Source organism: Carica papaya, chromosome 2 (assembly GCF_054855325.1).
Source record: "Carica papaya isolate Zhongbai chromosome 2, ASM5485532v1, whole genome shotgun sequence".
Lineage (NCBI taxonomy): Eukaryota > Viridiplantae > Streptophyta > Magnoliopsida > Brassicales > Caricaceae > Carica > Carica papaya.
In genome coordinates, this window is record NC_142310.1 from 23,107,895 (window position 1) to 23,128,134 (window position 20,240).

General features: G+C 35.3%; 1 protein-coding gene across 7 annotated transcripts in view; it reads right to left on the bottom strand.

Annotated features, from left to right (window-relative positions):
• POLH (Y-family DNA polymerase H) overlaps window positions 1-16,620 on the bottom strand; it is a 41,475-nt gene extending 24,855 nt beyond the window's left edge. For 3 of the 7 annotated variants that reach the window (XM_088213694.1, XM_088213693.1, XM_088213698.1), the window contains exons 1-8: window positions 16,258-16,619; window positions 15,243-15,363; window positions 14,984-15,095; window positions 14,698-14,868; window positions 8,165-8,329; window positions 7,978-8,081; window positions 1,167-1,286; window positions 766-889 (exon numbers count right to left, since the gene is read on the bottom strand). In XM_088213694.1, the coding sequence (XP_088069820.1) occupies window positions 766-889; window positions 1,167-1,286; window positions 7,978-8,081; window positions 8,165-8,329; window positions 14,698-14,868; window positions 14,984-15,095; window positions 15,243-15,363; window positions 16,258-16,333 (993 nt within the window). In that variant the 5' untranslated portion in view covers window positions 16,334-16,619. Of the gene's footprint in view, window positions 1-765; window positions 890-1,166; window positions 1,287-7,977; window positions 8,082-8,164; window positions 8,330-14,697; window positions 14,869-14,983; window positions 15,152-15,242; window positions 15,364-16,257 lie in introns of all 7 variants that reach the window. The other 4 variants (XM_088213697.1, XM_088213696.1, XM_088213695.1 and 1 more) reach the window with 4 other exon arrangements.
• Window positions 16,621-20,240: the final 3,620 nt, after the last annotated feature.

Below are 20,240 nucleotides of genomic sequence, written 5' to 3' on the forward strand. Positions count from 1 at the left end.
TAGTGGTATTCATTCAAGTTCAAGTTCAAAAAAATAAAAAAAAATTTCTTTGGTTAGCATTTGACTTTTGAGTGCTCTTTGGGGGAGGTTTTCTTCAATCTTCTTGTTGAGTTGGTTTTATTTATCAAGGTAACTCTTATGGCATTTTATCAATTCTTGTTATTTTTTCCAATTACCTTAGTTCTCAATCACAAATTGATTGCGGGTTTAGTAGAGAGAACTTATTTAGGGATTAAGTTTTGCATGTTAAATTGTATGTGTGAGTTTTGGATTACATTGGTTGATCTTTGGCTCCGCATCAATAAAGATAAATAGAGTGCCACCTGTCATTATACCTGGTACCTACTGTGCTATCTTTTGTTTTATTCTCTCTAGTACTACTATATGTAGTATAGCAAATTTCTAGAAGAAACATCAAGGAAATATCTAAGAAAACCCATCTTTTCTTCTCTAGTATTATTCTTCTATCCTCTCAGCTCTCCTCTTTCTCCTATATTTTCTTCTTCTGCAGATCTCTCTTTTCTGCCTTCTCCAACCCTAAAACCTCCCAAAAAATAAACCAAAAAATCTGTTTCCCAGCTGCTGTTAGACAACCAGGTTCCTGACACAATAATATTATAAATGAACAAAAAAATGAATTAAGATAAAGAAACAGATTATCCAAAGTCAAACTCAAAGAAGAAACTTCCAGTGTTACACTGCATTCACCAGATTAGAAGAGAAAACAGAATAAATCAGGCAAGTGAGTTGAAACACAATTCTTACAGAAGCAAGTGTTTTCAGAGCACGAGGGCCAGGAAATGTTTTCCCAGAACCATGACTCTTGGGGAGAACACGACCCTGGACTTCTTCTCCACTGATGCCTCTTGCTATATTCCATAACCAAGTCCTAGAGTGCATGAAGTAAAAAAGACAAATCAGAACTGACATCCAACAAATGTTGGAAAAATATTAGATCAGAAAACCATATAAAGAGCACTGCAGTGTTCTAAGTTTAAAGGAGAACTTAGAAGTATATGTGACACAGTACATAATAAAAATTAGTATGACATGCCCTTTTAATATGCACATTTTATGGATCAGACCAGTCAGATGCCTTAAAACAAGTAAACATTCTAACACTTCTAAACAACCCACAAATCGTGTCCACTAAACTAATATTGTACCCAGTATTGATGCCATAATGCTCTTGTAGCTTCTCCTCCGAAAAATGCAACATATCTCCAACAGTGTTAACACCCAAATCAGTTTGTAATGAAGTGCCCAGCTTTCCCCCAAGCTGCTTCCTGCAAAACAAAATTGCATGAAAATAATTACTTATTGATATAGTGTAGGAATTTAACTTATTGTACAAGTCCAATTCCCATGCAGATATGCATATATAGGAATCCGACTTCTCCTAGAAGTTCAATCCCGATATGCAAATATGTATCTGTAGGAACCCGACTTTTTGTAAAAGTTTAATTCCTATACAGATTGATATCTTCAGAGAAATCTCCCTATAAAGCAAATTATAGTCGACTTCCATTACCAAAAGATCTTTTTCATTTATACGACTGATTTGTATTTTAGAAAATAAGAAAAAATTAGGTTGTATATTTTCTGTTTCTTTTTTTATTAGCTGCATACAGAGGAAATTACAAATAGATTTCCTCCTCCCCATAAAATTGTTAGAATCCTATTAAATACCTATCATTCATGATGGAAAGAATAGATGAGAAGCAACATTTCCTCTCAAATTTCTTCATGGTATCAGAGCCATACCTGATCCAAAAAGAGTGATCCCAGCTGAGCTGTAATCACAAATGGCCACAGGCAAGCTTCCGTCTTCTCCAGAGGTCTCCTCTGGTTTCTATCATCACACAGCAACCAGTAATGTCGCAAGTGAGATGTCTTCCTCCTGCATTACAGGACACAAACTCAACGGCAGTAATTACCTACAATGGTCGTCCTCTTTCCGATTGTTCATCCGGGAGAAGGGTCACTACGGACATCTTACTAGCGAAGTTGTATCTCCTCCAGTGACGGACTCAAGCGCTCACATATGGGAGATTGAAGACAACATGGTGATGTCGTGGCTCATCATGTCAATGACCCCAAAAATTGAAGAAAATTTTCTACTCTATGAAACTGCTCACGAAATCTAGAAAGTAGCTCAGAAATTTTACTCCAGCAAAGAAAACACTTCTACCATTTTCGAGATAGAGTCCGCACTTTATGATCTTCGACAAGGTGAGTTAAGCGTCACTCAGTATTATAACGTCCTAACTCGTAACTAACAGCAGATGGATACATTCGAAAAGCGTCAATGGAGCTGCCCTGAAGATGCAAAGAACTTCAAATCGTTCGTCAAAGAGAAGCGCGTCTTCAAATTCTTACTGGGGTTGAACAGGAACCTCGACGAGATTTGGGACGCGTGCTGAGTACCAAACTCTTGCTGAGTCTTCGAGAGGCTTCTCTGAAGTCCGATGCGAAGAGAGCCGCAAGAAGGTCACGATGGGTGATGTTGAGCAGACCCACCTGCCCGAAAACTCTTCAGCGTTCACAACCCGAGCTGTCGACGCTCGGAGGAAGAAGACGAGGCCTTGGTGTGATCACCATAAAAAGCTAAGGCACACTCGTGACCACTGCTGGAAACTCCATGGCAATCCGAATGACTGGAAGCCTTCGGGTGAGTGGAAATCCTCCAAGGCAGAAACCTTAAGCAAGCATCAGGGCAATCATGTAATTGCCAAAGAAATGCCCTCTGATGCTGTGGAGAGCAGCCCCTTCAGTCCTGAACAGCTGGAAGCCCTCCAGCATATTTTGTCTAAAAATTCCTACCCATTCCGTGCCTCTGTGACACACAAAAATAATATCCTTGGTTTATCTATTTTTTCATAAAAAAGACAGGTGTAGGTAGTAGACTCAAGAGCTTCTGACCATATGAGTGGAGATGCCTCAAAGTTTCAGAAATACAACAAGTGTGAAGAAATTTTTTTCAATCTGATGGTTCTCTTTCAAAAGTAGCTGGAATGGGTTCTGTAAATTTATCTCCAAATTTAACTCTGTGTTCAGTTCTCCATGTTCCAAATTTGGATTGTAATTTACTATTAATTAGCAAGCTATGTGAAAACTTAAAATGTACTGCAAAATTTGTTTCTAATATATGTGAATTTCAAGACTTGGACTCAAGGAGGATGATTGGCAGTGCTAGGATGAGCTCAGGATTATACCTGCTTCAAATCAACACTTCTAAAAGACAAGCTCACAAAGCAGTATGTGCAAACTCTGTTTCTGCAAATAATGACCATGATATCATATTATGACACTATAGACTAGAACATCCAAATTTCATGTATCTAAAAAGGATGTTTCCTTCACTATTTAAAGAAAAAGATTCAGTTTCTTTTCAGTGTAAAGTATACCAATTTTCTAAATATGTTCCAAGTTCATTCCCTAGTTTACCATACAAATCATCAAAACCATTTACATTGATTCATAGCGATGTATGGGGACCCTTCAAAGTCCCTAATATCACCCGAACTAGATAGTTTGTATCCTTCATTGATGAACATACAAGAATTACGTGGGTGTTTCTCATTAAAGAAAAATCAGAAGTTGGATCTCTATTTAAAAAATTTCATACAATGATTTGAACCCAATTTCAGGCTATCATCCAAGTGTTAAAATCTGACAATGCTTATGAATATTTTGAAGCCATCCTTGAAAAATACTTTACTGAATATGGAATTATTCACCAAAACTATTGTGTTCATACCCTACAGCAAAACAGCATAGTCAAAAGGAAAAATAGACATATTCTTGAAGTAGCTAGATCAATTATATTCACCACTCATGTACCAAAATTCATTTGGGGAGAGGTAGTTCTTTCCGCTACCTACCTGATAAATCAGATGCCCTCCCGGATCTTACAATTTCAATCACCTTACGCCATTCTTTCACAAACATTTCCTACATCTCATATTTTAAATACATTACTACTCAAAGTTTTTGGTTGTTCAGCTTACGTTCATATTCACAAACACCTCTGTGGGAAACTTGACCCAAGAGCCATAAAATGCATTTTTGTTGGGTACTCTGCTAATCAGAAATGCTACAAGTGTCTAGTTCCGAAAACCTATCGCTTCTATAATACAATGGATGTCACATTTTTTGAAAACCAACATTTTTACCCCACAACTGATATTCAGGGGGAGATATTTACTCAGAAATATCAGTTATGGAATGTAAATATACCTCCTCTATATCCACAGAGTCATTCCTCACCAAACAAACATTCCCTAGAACCTGAACCAAAGCCAATTACAGAAAACACATTACCTGCAGCTAGTGAGCTACGTGTCTATACTAGAAGAAACAAAGGAAAAGCACTTAAATCATCCAAATCCTGCCATGAATCCACCCTTGATTCAGGTAATGTAATCTCTGCTCCTACTTCAAATACTGATATTGATGTTTCCATTACTTTGAGAAATGGGACTTGGACATGCACTAAATATTCTATACAGGGCTATGTTTCTTTGGACAAGCTGTCTTCGGAGCATCATACTTTTATATGCAGGATAGACAGTAGTTCACCAGAACCCAAAACAATTCATGAAGTTTTGGAAATGCCTGAATGGAAGATAACTGTCCAAGAGGAAATCAAGGTACTTGAAAAGAATAAGACATGGGAATTAGTGGATCTACCTCCAGGAAAGCACCAAGTGGGGTGCGAATGGGTCTTCACAACTAAGTATAATCCATATGGGAGTGTGAATCGGTATAAACCTCGCCTGGTAGCCAAAGGCTACACTCAGTCATATGGAGTAGACTATCAGAAGACCTTTGCTCCAGTAGCCAAACACAATACTATTCGGGTGCTTCTTTCACTTGCATCTAACCTTGATTGGCCAATTGGCCACTTTACCAATTAGATGTGAAGAATGCATTTCTTAATGGTGATCTAGAGAAAGAAGTATGTATGGATATACCATCAGGGTTTGAACTAACAGACAATCTTCAAAAAGTGTACAAATTGAAGAAATCATTTTATGACTTAAAACAATCTGCAAGGGCATGGTTTGATAAATTTATAAAAGTTGTAAAACATAAAGGTTATGAACAATGTCAATCCGATCATACACTATTTGTCAAGCATTGCACCCCAAGTAAAAAAGTCATTTTGATTGTATACGTTGATGACATCATTCCTACAGGTGATCACATTGAGGAGATTCAAAAACTCAAGCAACTCCTAACCCAAGAATTTGAAATTAAAGATCTAGGGATATTAAAATACTTCCTTGATATGGAAGTGGCTAAATTCAAGAAAGGAATTTCAATATCTCAACAAAAGTAGGTTCTGAATCTCCTAAAGGAGACTGGGATGCTAGGAAGCAAACCTGTTGATACTCCTATGGATTCAACTATTAAGCTTGGATCCAAAAACAGTGATAAAACAGTTGATAAAGGGAGGTACCAAGGACTCGTTTGGAAGCTTATCTATCTAGCACATACAAGACCTGACATCAGCTTTGCAGTGAGTACAGTAAGTCAGTTCATGAATCAGCCAACTGAAGAATACATAAGAGCTGTGTATCGAATTCTGAGATATTTTAAAAAGACTCTAGAACAAGGGTTGTTCTTTCTAAAGACAAATAGAAGAGATGTTGAAATTTACACTGATGCAGATTTGGCAGGCTCTACAAATGATAAAAGATCTACATCAGAGTATTGTACTTACGTTTGGGGGAGCTTGGTCACCTGGCGAAACAAGAAACAGTCAGTTGTATCTCGCAGCAGTGCAGAATCTGAATTTAGGGCCTTTGTTCATAGAATATGTGAAGGTATGTGGTTAAAGAGAATACTTGTTGAATTAAAAGCTCCTAACAACATACCTATGAAGGTGTGATGCGACAATCAATTAATTATCAGTATGGTCAAGAACCCTGAACATCATGACAGAACCAAACATGTGGAGATTGATCGTCATTTTATCAAAGAGAAATTAGAAGATGGAACAATAACACTAATGCACATTTCAACCAGTCAACAGATTGCGGACATTCTAATGAAAACTTTACATAAAAGAATCTTCGATGACATAATATCCAATCTAGATTTACTCAACATATATGTAAACTAGATTGAGGGGGAGTGTAGAAAATAAGAAGAAATTAGGTTGTATATTTTCTGTTTCTTTTTCTGTTAGCTGTATATGGAGGAAGTTACAAACAGATTTCCTCCTCCCTATAAAATTGTTAGAATTTCGTAAGAATTTGTTGGGTTTGTTAGCATTTAAGGTGTATAAATACCCATCATTCGTGATGGAAAGAATAGATGAGAAGCAACATTTTCTCTCAAATTTCTTCAAGTTTGCTACTAAAATTCTCTTTCATCTTCTCCTATATATATATATATATATTCAAATATTGTAAATTAAGTATCATGAATAAAAATTCAATAAACAGAAAATTTATTACAAATTTTCATGTAGGAATAGAGTAATTTGGGGAATTGACTTTAGAGATCAAAAATCTAGCAACAGTGATTTAAATTTCTGGTTTACCCAGAAAGTAGAGACAAATTTCCTCCTGAATAAATCTGAAATTGTACTAAAATCCAACTTTTCAAGAGATTAAATGGAAATTTTAGATCCTATTATTCCAGTCCTATTAAGAATAGAAAACTTAGATGGGATAGTTTCAAACAATATTAACTAAATCTAATCTGCAAAATTTAAAAGATAACAGCCCTAATCTTTAGGAGTTCTCCTGCCAGAAAGTACAGATAAAATTTCTCCTGAATAAATCTGAAATTGCATTAAAATCTGACTTTTCAAGAGATTACATGGAAATTTTAGACCCTATTATACCAGTACTACTAAGAATAGAGAACTTAAATGGGCTAGTTTCAAACAATATTAACTAAATCTAATCAGCAAGCTTAAAAGATAATAACCTAATCTTTTAGGAGTTCTCCTACTTAATTCCTGCATAACTCTCACTGGTTGAGAGAGATTTGTTCTCGAATTCAACCTTTCTTTTGCCATAATAAAATTGAACTACCATAATAAATCTATGTAGTAGTACTCCTACATTCATAATTTAGGAACGCTTTCTAATCCAGCAAGGATACCCCTTCCAATATATTTTTCATGATCCCAAATCTTTTTTATTCAAGAATTCAACTCGTTCTATAGCTGTGACCAAAATCTATAGCATTATTACTTTCCTAATACAGAATTCCAGAACAATGTGTAATCTCCCTAGCGTTGCTTGTATCCTTGGAGGATCTCGCATAGTTGGAGGTTGTGCAGCTGGCAATGTCGTGCGGCTGGAGATGCACAGCTGAGATGCTAGTGCAGCTGAGAATGCGCAGCTGAGGTGGTCACACGGCTTAGCAGGGCAGAAACTTCTTCGAGAATCTGGATAGTCATGAGTGGCATGGAGGTGTGGCTTGGATAGAAGCACGGGGCTTGATAGGGGCTGAACAGGGGTCGTGTGCAGCTGATTTCCCAGCTACAAAGGCTGGTGGATGTGGTTTTTGGGGTTGGTCAGCTACGAAGGTTGGCAGCTGCTGCAGTGGTGGCCAGCTATTAAGGTTGACCCATTAGGATTTTTGTGTTTTTCTTATTTTGTCTATAAAGGCTGATTATGGTTTGTAACAAAGTTACGGTATTTCTTCCCAAAGTTCTGATACCATATAGAAGAATGGAATTGTATATTTATTATTGAATAATGAAGCCCCATATACATATATTCTTAAGAATAAGAAAACAAAACCTACAATTATATTACATATATGGATATCTTACTAATATGCTCTTTACCCTAATTACATATAATATAGCAGCTTACTTAATTGCTTTTGCTTCAACGAAATGCAGCAAGGCATGAAAAACAGACTATCACTAATTGGATACAGCATGGCTTGTGAATAAGTTGACCTAGCACATGAGGATCGAAAGGAGCTCCAAAGTTAAAAACTCACATTTTCTTTATTGGAAGGGATTCCAATAACCCTTTTACAGATGAGAAAGGTACAACAGTCTGTTGTGCAGGTTTATTCATACCACTTGCTAGTTTTGCCAGCATCTGCAATAAAAACCAGGTGTCAATACACTCAATACAGAGAAATGGATAACGAACAAAGAATAGAAACTAAACCTGTTCCAGACCTTATTATGAGCTATGCCAGCAGAACATGTGAATTCAGTTTCCCTCAGGACTTGATTCCGAAGTTCTGTTACAATAAGAACCCCACAAGCCAATAACTTGTCATGGTGACCAGCATCACTTCGACCTATCCATTCTTTCACATTGTCTTTGACACCAGCTCCACCCTGGACATAAAAAGGGATAAAATACAAAAGTTTGTAGGCTTTGCACAACTAATCAAACTTCAGTTCCGTGTTGAAGAAAAATAAAAATTAAACTGCCATGGTAAGTAAAACTGAATCTTATATCTAGTTTTGGATATTTTGAAAATGCAGAATTAAAAATAAGCCTTAGTTAACTTGTTTGCCATCTCTTTGAGTTAATGTGCATGGATAGTTTAAGGATCGTCCTTTGTCTACTTGCATAGAGATTGGCCGGGTATTCTTTATTGAAAGCTGTTGGTTTTTCCCTTTTCTATATTTCACCTTTCATCATTTCTTTTTTTAGGAGGATAATTAGTCATTTTCTGTATCCCTCTTTCTCTTTGTAATATATACAAAACGGCTTAAAGGAAAGCTCCAAGACATAGTTCAAAGCACAGTACACGAAGCATATACAACTAAGAAGCAAAACTCCTGCAAACCACCGTATCAATCAAGCAAATTCAAAGTATTATCATCCAAAAGAACAAATTATACTCATTCAAGAGCTAATAAACAGGGAAAACATACTGAAAACTTGCATAAGGAAGAAGAACTACTCTTTCCTCTATTCATTTGCATTCATCATAGTTCAACCATAGTTGCTAATTTTTATTTATTTTCTCTCTCTTCAATAAAGTTCTTTTATCAAAAAGCAAATTCATTTTCCACTTTCTTTTTCATATTATACTTCTTTGGACTCAAGAACTAATAGTGACTCCAAAGAATCAAGAAGAAATTGGGAATCACTAATTTCTTACAGCAAATAGAAATAACTTCTTGTGGGATCTTCTCACTTGGATCTATAGATGTCATTGTCCTGCTTCTAGAGATGGGAAGATACCTTTTTTTAGTATCAACATCATCAAATGTTAGTACATTAAACCTACTCCATGCCAATATCTTGAAGACTAGAGTAATATATCATCCCCATCAATCATCTGATGTAACACAATAGAATAGAATTTAGAACAATATTATTTCAAAAAAGGATTTAGAACAAGAGAAAATTTAAAAAATAAAAATAAAAATTCAATGCACAGTCATTTTGGTATTAGCAACGATCACAATGACAGAATTGCTAAGCACCATATTCAATGAATATCAATACATTTTTATTTACAAGAGTCTCTTTAATAATGAAAGGATCACTCATATATTCATTACCTAGCCTAATATTACCAGAATTCCTAATAAGAAAATAGTAAAAAAGAAGACTTCTAACTAAACATAAATAAAATTCTTAACCCACTAACCACTCTATTAAATAGTTCCTAAATAATGCTAGATATCCTAATGATTCATTAAGATTAAAGGTACATGAATATCTCATAATAGTAAAGCACATCCACTCTAGGATATTCCTATCTTGCACTATCATTCTTCGCATCACTGATTAAAAGATTAATTTCTTCACACTCAGCTCTTAATTCATCCAAAAGCATCTATTTCTCTAATTGAATCATCACCTGCACTTTTTTTAGAGACAAATACGTATTTTAGTATTTAATAGACAAAGGCACCAAAATAAACCTAAACAAGGGAATCTGACAAAAATCAATGATATCCCGTGGATCTTCTCCAGAAAAGAGAGAATACCCTTTAAAAAAATACAAAGAGAATGAAAATCTTTCACAGAAGCAAAATTCGACTTGATTCCCCTCAAAAATCTCTTGCTCACTTCCTTCCAAATGAAATAGAAGACGGAATGAGGAATGAGAAAGATACACTTCTTCTTCACTTCGTTCCAAAATAACCACCTCATGCCTAGGAGTTCCAGAGTTCTGGTTGAACTGATCCCCTCACAACCCACGAAATACCCAAGAGGCTGAGAGCTGAATCCCATAATATTCTTCTCGGAGGACACCATAGAAGAAGATAGTTCCAGGATTCATTGTCAAGCTCGTAGAGCAAGCACCAATAAGCAATGATGTACCCTTTCTTTCTCAAATTGTCCATGCTAAGAATGTGGCCCCAAGAACCTTCCCATGCAAAAAGGCCATATGAGGAGGAGCTTTGTGATTCCATAAGGGCTTTCAGGGAAAAAAATACAAGCTAACCACGACAATAGCATTTGAACGAGAAAGAAACACTATTAGACAGCTTTGATAACAACTTATCTCTTTATTAGAGAGTAGAAAATAAGAATCCAAGACACTCGATACATTAGTCATCTCTTCAATTTGCCAATTGTTGAGACTGCAAGATAGGCAACATTCCAGGAAGTCCCAGAATTACCAACATGATAATCCCTACTTTGGCCTTTTTTATGGCAACATCATAAAAGGAAAATATTTAAGTCTAATAACTCTGTTAGACCAGCATGAATTCAGCTCCCTCCAACTCAACTAGGACCACAGATCCTGACCTAAAATTCTATACGAATTAAGATCAGTAAAAGGAAGTTTTCCAATTATTTACATTTACGGATCCTGATTTACGGATCCTGATATATGGATCTTCTTCCCTAAAAATTTTCAAAAAAGATAACATGTAGTTATACAAGAGAAAATGCGGGTATCTGGAAGTTATTTCCAGAATTACCTACCCCATTGTCCTTACCTATAGTTATTCTTCCCGATACACATGTCCATATTTTTTTATAAAAGAAGAAGTAATTTTAAAAAGAGGGGAAAGAGTTAGATAATTTCACAAATTAAGGATAAAACATACTTGAAAAAAGGAAAAAACAGAAAGAAAAAGTATGCGTAAAACACCTTACACCTCATATTCTGTAGAATGATACAATCCCAATTTCGATGGAGCACCAGGATGCTACTCTTATAGACATAACCAGGAGCTTTAGCCCAGAGTAAGGCCATGAAGGAAAGCCTCTTGACTAAGCTTGTCGGAGGACAAGGACCGATTGGGGAAAATCTTATTATTTCTTCCAAGCGGAATGCAGCAGAGTCCGATGAAAATAGCCCCCTTGCCACAGTGGTATAGCAGCTTTCCTCACGCCCACCCCTTGTGAACAAGAATTCATAAGGCAATCAACAGTAAAGGAGCACAACTCGAGTGATGCCAAACTTTTTGACAAGATCCACCCACATTTTCCAAGTCACAGAGCAGTGTAAGAATAAATGGGCGTGTCTCACCATCTCAGAATGTACGGTGGGGGCACCAGATTTGAAGCAAATCATTAGTGTTGAGCTTCTGCTTGATAGTAGTCCAAGAAAAAACCTTCACCTTCAAAAGAACCCTAGATCTCCAAAACGCCTTGGCAATATGAAATTTTGTGTCACTGAGTTTTGTTATGAGGTGAGTATAGAAGAATTTGCGAGTGAATAAGCCAGAAGATCCAAGGCTCCAAGTTCGGCTATCTAGTTAGTTGGTCATGTGTATAGTTTCAAGTAAATTCAATAAAGTTGTCAAATCAAAAGTCTCTCTATCAGATAGGTTACGCCTAAAATGGAAGTTCCAAGATAGACTATTACTAGTTTTAACAATGAAGCTTGAGATGCATGTAGTATGTCTAGTAGATAACTAGTATAGTCTTGGGAATTTAGTGGTTAAAGTCTGGTCCCTCAGCCACAAATCATTCCAAAAATGTGTCCTAGAGTCATTTTCCACTTGTATACAGGTGAGTGGGTAAAACAATGGATAGGTTTGGGAAATGGCTTTCCAGGGACTTTGATGAGTCATGGTTCTACTGGTAAGAGTTTCCCATGCATTCCTATCACTTCCATAAATACCATATATCACCTTATGCCATAGAGAGTTTGATCACGAGGATTTTGCAAGTAGGGATAAATTCCTTGATCTAAGATTCTCAATACCCCAGACCCCTAGAACACTTAGATTTACATTAAGCCTCCCTCCCATCTAACCGAGTGGTATCGACACTCATCTTCCCCCCTGCCCATAGAAAATTTCTCATTCTAGCCTCGATCTTCTCAGCTGTCCCAGCAGGAATCCTGAACAGGAAGAGATAATCGAGTGGTATGCTAAATAGGCAAACATTGATCAAGATTAACCTTCCCCCTAAAGAGAAAAGATCCCCCTTCCAACTCTGAAGACACCTAGCAACCTTCATCTCTATCTCCTCCCAAAAAGTCTTGCACCTCGGTGCTTATGTCCACATTTAACATATCATTTTACACATAACACATATTGACCTATTCCCCCAGTACACTTGTCCACCCACTTAACACATTATTTATACTTTACTCATCTCCAATCCCATAACATTTACTCAAACTCATCTCGAATCCCACTCAGTAAAATATGGAGAATTTATGGCAGAACAGACCAATATGCCATCTCACAATAAAGTGATAAATGGAACTGTCATTAAACAACTTACCAGCAGGTTAATAGATCACTTTGTATGGCATATACATCATACATTCTGGATCAAGTAGAAACTCTAGATTCCCAATAAGCCACTACTACATCTATTTCATTAATAGTTGATGATTTTTAACGATAACATTCTAAGGGATGGCTAGTCCAAGATGCTGAAAAACACAACTATTATCGGAATGCACACGCAGTAGAAAAATTATGCTCATCCACGTCATAGGTTATAGTGTCCCTACTTCTAATTTAATTAGCCAATTGAAGGGAATATAGTTTGGACTTTACATTTTTTTCAAAAACCTTGGATTGAGAAACCATTGACATGTTAGGATCGACAAGTCTATTAGAGAACTCCACTAATCTCACCAACCAGATAGAAAGATTTGGATCTTAGATCCTTCATGAATTTATACTTCTGAACTTTTTTTCACCATATTACCCATAATCCTCACTTTTATATTACTCTTTTTTACCAATTCATTCTGGAAAGTGAAAGTTCCTTCTTGGGTTAAAATTTTTGCTTGGACTATTGTTATCATAGGCTTAATAGTAACAAATTTTTGCAAGTTTGTAGCTTAATCTTGTTCTCTCACAAGATAATTTATTTTGTGGTCACCTCTTCCTTCATCATGACGTAGCTTAGAAGTTATGAATTAGGTCTTTTTCATACTTTTGGTTGGTGTGGTTTGCTCATTCTTCACTGGATTGTTTCATGAGTTCAAATCTGTACAGCAGTGTGAGAAAGGACGCTAAAATCCTTTAGGGAAGAGCATTCTTTGCGGGTTTGCTGGTGTGTTGGTTGAAGTGGAATCTCAGGATTTTTGAAGACCAATTCTTCCCTTTTCACTTTCTCTGAGAAAAGATGACTTTTTGGGCTGCCCTATGGCCTTTAACTCATGGTTAGTTTATAGATGTTTTTGTTTCTTGTTTCTTTGGTACATAGGACTTGTGGGGTCAAAAATCAATTTGATGTCAGACAAATTGGGGATTTGTTTGCCTACCAACGAATTAGGTTAAACCTAGATATCGGATCTAGGTTTTCTATGTTATCACACCTAATAAGATAATTTTTAGCACTGAATTGATTTAGATTGCATGATGCAAACAAGATTATTTGTAGATACAGCCAGTCGTACTAACCCCCACCCACCAATCCAAAGGAAAAGATAATAAACCACCACTCCTTTTCTCATGACACTCTTCTTACTCCTTGCTTCAAAACAGAGGAGAATGGAAAAACGAACCTAACATACATGCCATTTAAGAACTTTGAGATTTCCAATGCCAATCAGCCTGATCTTTAATCTTCAAACTCAAGATTCTTAGTGCTTTGCCACTTAATCTACCAACTAGACATCTACCAATAAAATGGTAACCTCCATGGCTATTATTAGCAACATTGAAACCTACCGTTGATGCGAATTAAACATGTTTTTACACCTCAAACCATCATATTCTTTTTCTTCATACCCTAACCTAGACAAGAGAAAATGACAGGTCATTATTATTATAGACAAAAAAAAAGTTTGTGAGTATAATTGGAAATAAAACAATCTTTGGGTCCACACACTAGGTTGATGTACATGTAAGGTATTGGCAACTTCTCTTCCTATTCCTGTTGAATCCAAGCAAATCTACATGCTAGTCACAGCAATAGGAAGACAATCATATATGCAAAAGAAAAGGTGCTACTAGTAAACAATGTTCCTAGAACATTATACTCTTTTATTTTTTGTAAAGAAGTTACTTCTCGCTTATCTTAAAACGTGAACCCAAACATCCATAGAATATCGAACTGCACAAAGTCTTTAAATGATTTTTTATTTAAAATATGGAAAAGGATGGGGGAAGGTTGTTTAAAGAAAAAATATCCTTTCCCAAGTTAACTTCCTAAATTTTGCATTGGGTGTAAAATTGGCAGTTGCATCTTCAGCTTTGATGTTTAGCATAGAACTAATGTCTACAACTTAAACTGTAAGCATTAGAAAGAAATTGAAGAGAATAATAAAAGGGAGAAGAAAAACACAAAGGATAAAAGAATGATCAGATACCTCATTAGTGATCCCTAAAATATGTGATTTAAGAGCTTCCTCATCTATCACCTCCAAGCTCTCAGGAGGAGCTTCTGCAAGCATTGTTTCAGATGCATCAGTAAGATCAAGATACACCTCATCAATTGAAGCTCTCTCACATCGACCTTTCCTGGCGAGAATGGAAACCACCTGCAAAGGAAAGAGAATGAAATGGATTTAACTAAAAACTAGCATGATACACGTTCAAATTGAGGATCATTGACATGGTAAAAATTAGTAAGGATGCACTTCAGATTCCACATACCTCTGAACCTGCATTACGATATATGTTCAAGTCAGCTTTACCACGGGCTACAGGGACTTGGACTAAATTAACTTGAGGACAAACTTCCTTCGCCTCATCACCTCTCATTGAACTGCAAACCATTTGATATTTATTGATTTAAAATTAGCTCAATCCCCCCTCATTGAACTGCAAACCATTTAATATTTATTGATTGAAAATTAGCTCAATCATAACTAAGTAAAGACATCATTAGATAATAACTGGATATTGCACTTACCGTTTTACACCATATTTACGTGCCTCATAGCTAACTGCAATCAAAGCCCCACCTTTCCACTCATTATATTGTACTACAGCGGTAGGTAAGCCCCTTAACTCAGGCTGCTTCCTTTGCTCCACTATAATATAAAGTACACAACACAGTGAGGACAGATGAAGTGTCTGCCATCTAGTAGAGGGGATGCATAATGTTTAAAACCTAAAACCCTGCCACTACCAAAAGTAAAAGTAATGCAAATAATTGATTATGCATGAGGATCCACACATCTCCACTTCCAATCAGTTATCTAAACCAAGAGATCTTCACAACTATAATAGCTTAAATATATGAAGCAATTCAAGAACATCAGAAATCTTTCCATACCCAAAGCCTAATGAAAAAAACTGCAGTGCCACCCAAAACCCAACAACAGAACTAATGACAACCCGAAAGTTTACTGTTCAGCTGAGGTAGATTCCTCCATTTTCAACATCCAAAGGTGCAGAAAACCACATTTACAATTTAACACAAAACTACAACAGGCTAGCAGCATTATTTCTCCAACACTAACTTCCAGAAGGAACTGAGTATTGAGACCTTCAGTAACGTTGAGAAACTCTTAATTTTGATTCCTAAAAAAAAATCAAATTTGTAAAGCCATAAATCTCTTAGTTTGCTTTTAATCCGGATAATGCAATTGAATGATGTTTTACTCCTCAAATTTTGAGCTGCTCTGTTTCTTATAATCAATTTTTTTAGGTTTTCCCCGGTTCAAATTGTAGTACTTCACTTATCAAATGCAAAAATAACCAAACCAACACCGAAAAATTTCTCTCACACTTTAACCAAATAAAATAATTTCTCAAGCAAGTAAGATCATCTTCAGGATGATCAAATTCTCAACAATCTCAGACAAGCCATCAAATTTGTATCCGCATGAGGTAATATATATATATATATATATATATATATATATATATGATTGCGTATTTAAACAAATACATAACATGGAAAATAGTGGAGATATGATGACCTTGAACGTAGAAACAGTCCATGTCAACGTGAGCAATTACCCTCGCATCTGCTGATTCTGGTCTCGCTACCGGCATTTCGTTTCCCTCTCTTTAAACTCCAATTTTATAAACAGCCAATTTTAAATTTTCAGATTAAGTGGGGGAATAAACCCAAAGAGAGGTTTTTGTCACCGGGGCCCGCCCGTAAGTTTGGGGAACTTGGATTTCTCTGTCATCGGCTCGCCATCGACGCATGAAATGCTGTAGCTTAGGATACGTTTGACAGAGGTGAATGGAGGGAAAGGTAGAGGGAAATAAAGTACCCTTCTTTTCTCTTGACTACGGTCTGTCAGTTTCTTCGGGCTTATGGTAGAAACGTTTAAAAATCCCCTAAAATACCAAAATTCTCAGTAGTATATAAAATTGTTCAAAATTCGTTGCATAATATCTTTTTTTAAATTCTTCTTGTATTTTAAAAAAGAGACAAATTTTATATTTTTCTTATGTTTCGATAATGTCATTTGTGTATGTTGACATGTACACCAAGAAAGATACATTTTTAAGTGGATTAAATAATTTATATGCTTTGGATGTTTCACGAACACCAAGAAAGATACATTTTTCACCGTTATCATCAAACTTTTTTATTTTCTCATCTGGGACATCGTCACAGGTGATACAACCAAACATTATGAAGTGATTTATAACTGGTTCTCTTGCTTCAAGCCTCTTGTGGTGTCATGTTTTAAACAGCAAATATAGGACATTTTTTAAGACATGAACTCTAATTTACTACTCGGACAAAAAATTCTTTGGAACTCCTCTTGCAAGCAAGTTTTTCACTATATTATGAATGGTTCTATTTTTTCTCTCTAATATACATTTTGTTGTGGTTTATAAGCCTCCATAAGCTTTCTCTATATACCATGAGCTTTACAAAGATTAAAAAAAAAAATTTAAGGAATATTCTTCACCATTATCAGTTTAGAGGGTTTTAAAGGTCTTTTAAGTTTCAATTCAACATGTGTTTTAGAGATTTTAAATGCACTTAAAGCTTTCGTTTTCTCTTGTAAAAAATAAACCCAAGTCTTGCATATATGATCTTCAATGAAAGTCACTAAGTATCTTTTACATTGATTAGAATATGAGTTTATTAGCCAATAAATGTCAGAATAAACCAATTCTAAAACTATTTTTACTTTCCATGACTTTCCCTGAGGAAATTCATAAGGATGTTTGCTCACAACACATTCTTCACAATCTCGGCAATGAATAATAATTTAAGAAAAACCTGCCACCATATTTTGTATTAGAGGGTCTTTAATCCACCGAAACTCAAATGTTTATAGTGAAAATGCCACCGGTATTAAGGGTCTTTGACTTTGGTCAACAAGCAAGATTAATCATATTCAATCTTCAACATGAATAAACTATTTTAACTCATTGGAATAACATCAATAGCTCCTTTGCAAGGATCAAATATCTTAAACACCCTACTGAAAAGTGATTAAATAGCTCTTTTCTTACAATTGACCAACACTTAATAAGTTACCTTTTAAGTTAGGAACATAAGTATATTTGAAATGGTCTCTACAAAACCATTCTCGTTTTACTCTTAATATCTCATTTTTCCATCATATTCAAAGTAGAACAATCACCAAAACTTAATGTAGAATTAAAATCAGAATTTAGATAAGAAAAAGAAGTCTTACTTGAACAAACTTTCGGAGTTAAGAAATATAAGGTATGTTAAGAGCATATGCAATTTATTGATAATAGAAAAAAAAAATGAATCATCATTTGATTCACAATTACAATCCCTTATTTATATAGAGCCCATGAAATAAAGAAGAGGAAAATTGAAAAAAAAAAAAGGGAAAAAATGAAAAATTTGAAACCACTCATAATAGAACATAATAGCTGCTGCTTACATCACACAACAAATTAAGTGATACACACCATATTACTAATCACATAAGCAAAAACCTCTTCATCACCCCTGCAAGTTAGAGGTTGATGAAGACCAAAGAACCCCAACTTGGGCAACAATTAAGAAAACTAGGAAACAGAAAGCAAATTAGTAAAAATTTCAACAAACTAGAGATTGGAAGAGACGTGCTAAGGTCTGATGAATCCACTTTGAGACTATTGACGAACCAAATGACAATCTATGTCCAAATGCTTGGTTATATCGTGGAAAACAGGATTTGCTGTGATATGTAAAATATTCTTATTATCATAGTACAAGTCAATGAAAAAAAGAAGAAAAATATCAAAATTTTTCATCAAGTATGAGATCTACTACAGTTCACAAACTTTAGAAGCCATACTCCTGTACTCAGGTGTAGCCATTGAACGAGAAATGATAGTTTGCTTCTTAGTCTTCTATGAGATGAGAGAAGAACCCAAGAAAATATAAAAACCAGTTATTGATCTTTTGGTTTGAGAACGGTAAGGTCCATAGAAAAGATGATTAGATTCAGGAAAATTAAAGGATAATGGAGACTGTAGGAAATAACAAAGATGCAAAATTAAGATTTGGAACTATACCAGGAATGAGAGCCGCTACTAATGTAGATTCTTTACATTTATAATCATATGATAATCCAGGTATATCATTGGTATCTACTTTGTTGATGGAGATAACTATCTCACTTGGAGCAGATTTATGAGGATACCTTTAGGAGCAAAACTCAAATTAGGTTTTATAAATGAGAAATATAAGAAACTAGATGATGAAAATATAGAGGAGTATACGCAATGCCGGAAGACATATTTTTTGGCACAGTCGTAGATTTTGAATTCAATTTCAAAAGATATAGTAAATGTTTTCTTGTACAGAAAGATTTAGAATTTGTAATGGTCATCTGCTATGTCGATTTCAAAGAGAAATTAGTTCGATTACACAAGGAAATCAAATTGTTCCTCAATATTTTACGAAGCTCAAGAAACTATGGGATGAGTTGCAGTGTTTAATACCTTTACCACAGTATACATATGGTGCAACAAGAGATGTAGTTGATCCAAATTCTTTAACAAATTGATGAAGTTCTTGATGGGGCTTAATAAGAGTTATGATGGTGTAAGAAATCAAATTCTGTTGTTTGATCCATTACCTAATCTCAACAAGGCTTATTCTGTGGTATTAGCGGTTGAAAAGCAAAAGGAGGTGTAAATAGGAATGACTATTGTGACAGGTAATGCAATAATGTTGGTGCATAGTCAAAATTATAAAATGCTAAACTAAGGAGTTGTTGATAAAATACTTTATGGCAAGCTTGATTTTTGCAAAGTTGATAAGTCAAAATTACAGTATAATGGCACAAGACATACCAAAGAAAGTTGTTTCAAACTGCATGGTGTGCCAGATTGGTATAAAGAGCTGGGGGAAACTAGAAAGAAAAATACATTTCGTAATGTGGCTAATATAGTAGAAATAGACATGGAGGATGAGAGTGAGAGAAATGTTTCAACAGATTTAAGTAGCAAGATACAAAACATAATACAAACTGAAATGAAAAATATATGAAAAGTAAGAATTTTGTAGCAAGACCTATGGTGAATATAGCACATTTTACTATTTTTACAAGTATTATCTTTTTTAATTTTGCATCTGGTGCATTGAGTTTATTAGAAGTAGGGAGCTAGATTATAGACACTAGAGCTTCGAATCACATGTGGCATGACCTTAAACAGCTTCACCCTATCAAACAAGTAAATTATGTAACCCCAATCTACCTGTAAGAGATGTTCACCTGCATTCAAACCTCATTCTTACAGAAACCTTGCATATAGCCTCTTTTAAATATAACTTGTCATCAATCAACAAATTATCAGAAATAGCTTTAATTATATTTTTGTTTTACCCTTCATATTGTTTGTTGCAGGACCTTTAGATTAAGAGATTGTTGGTTACATAAAAGGTGGTTTGTAGGCTATTTATACTAGATTTTACCTCATTTGATCTTAATCTCCTTTCTTATCATAGTAGTTGCTTGAAATA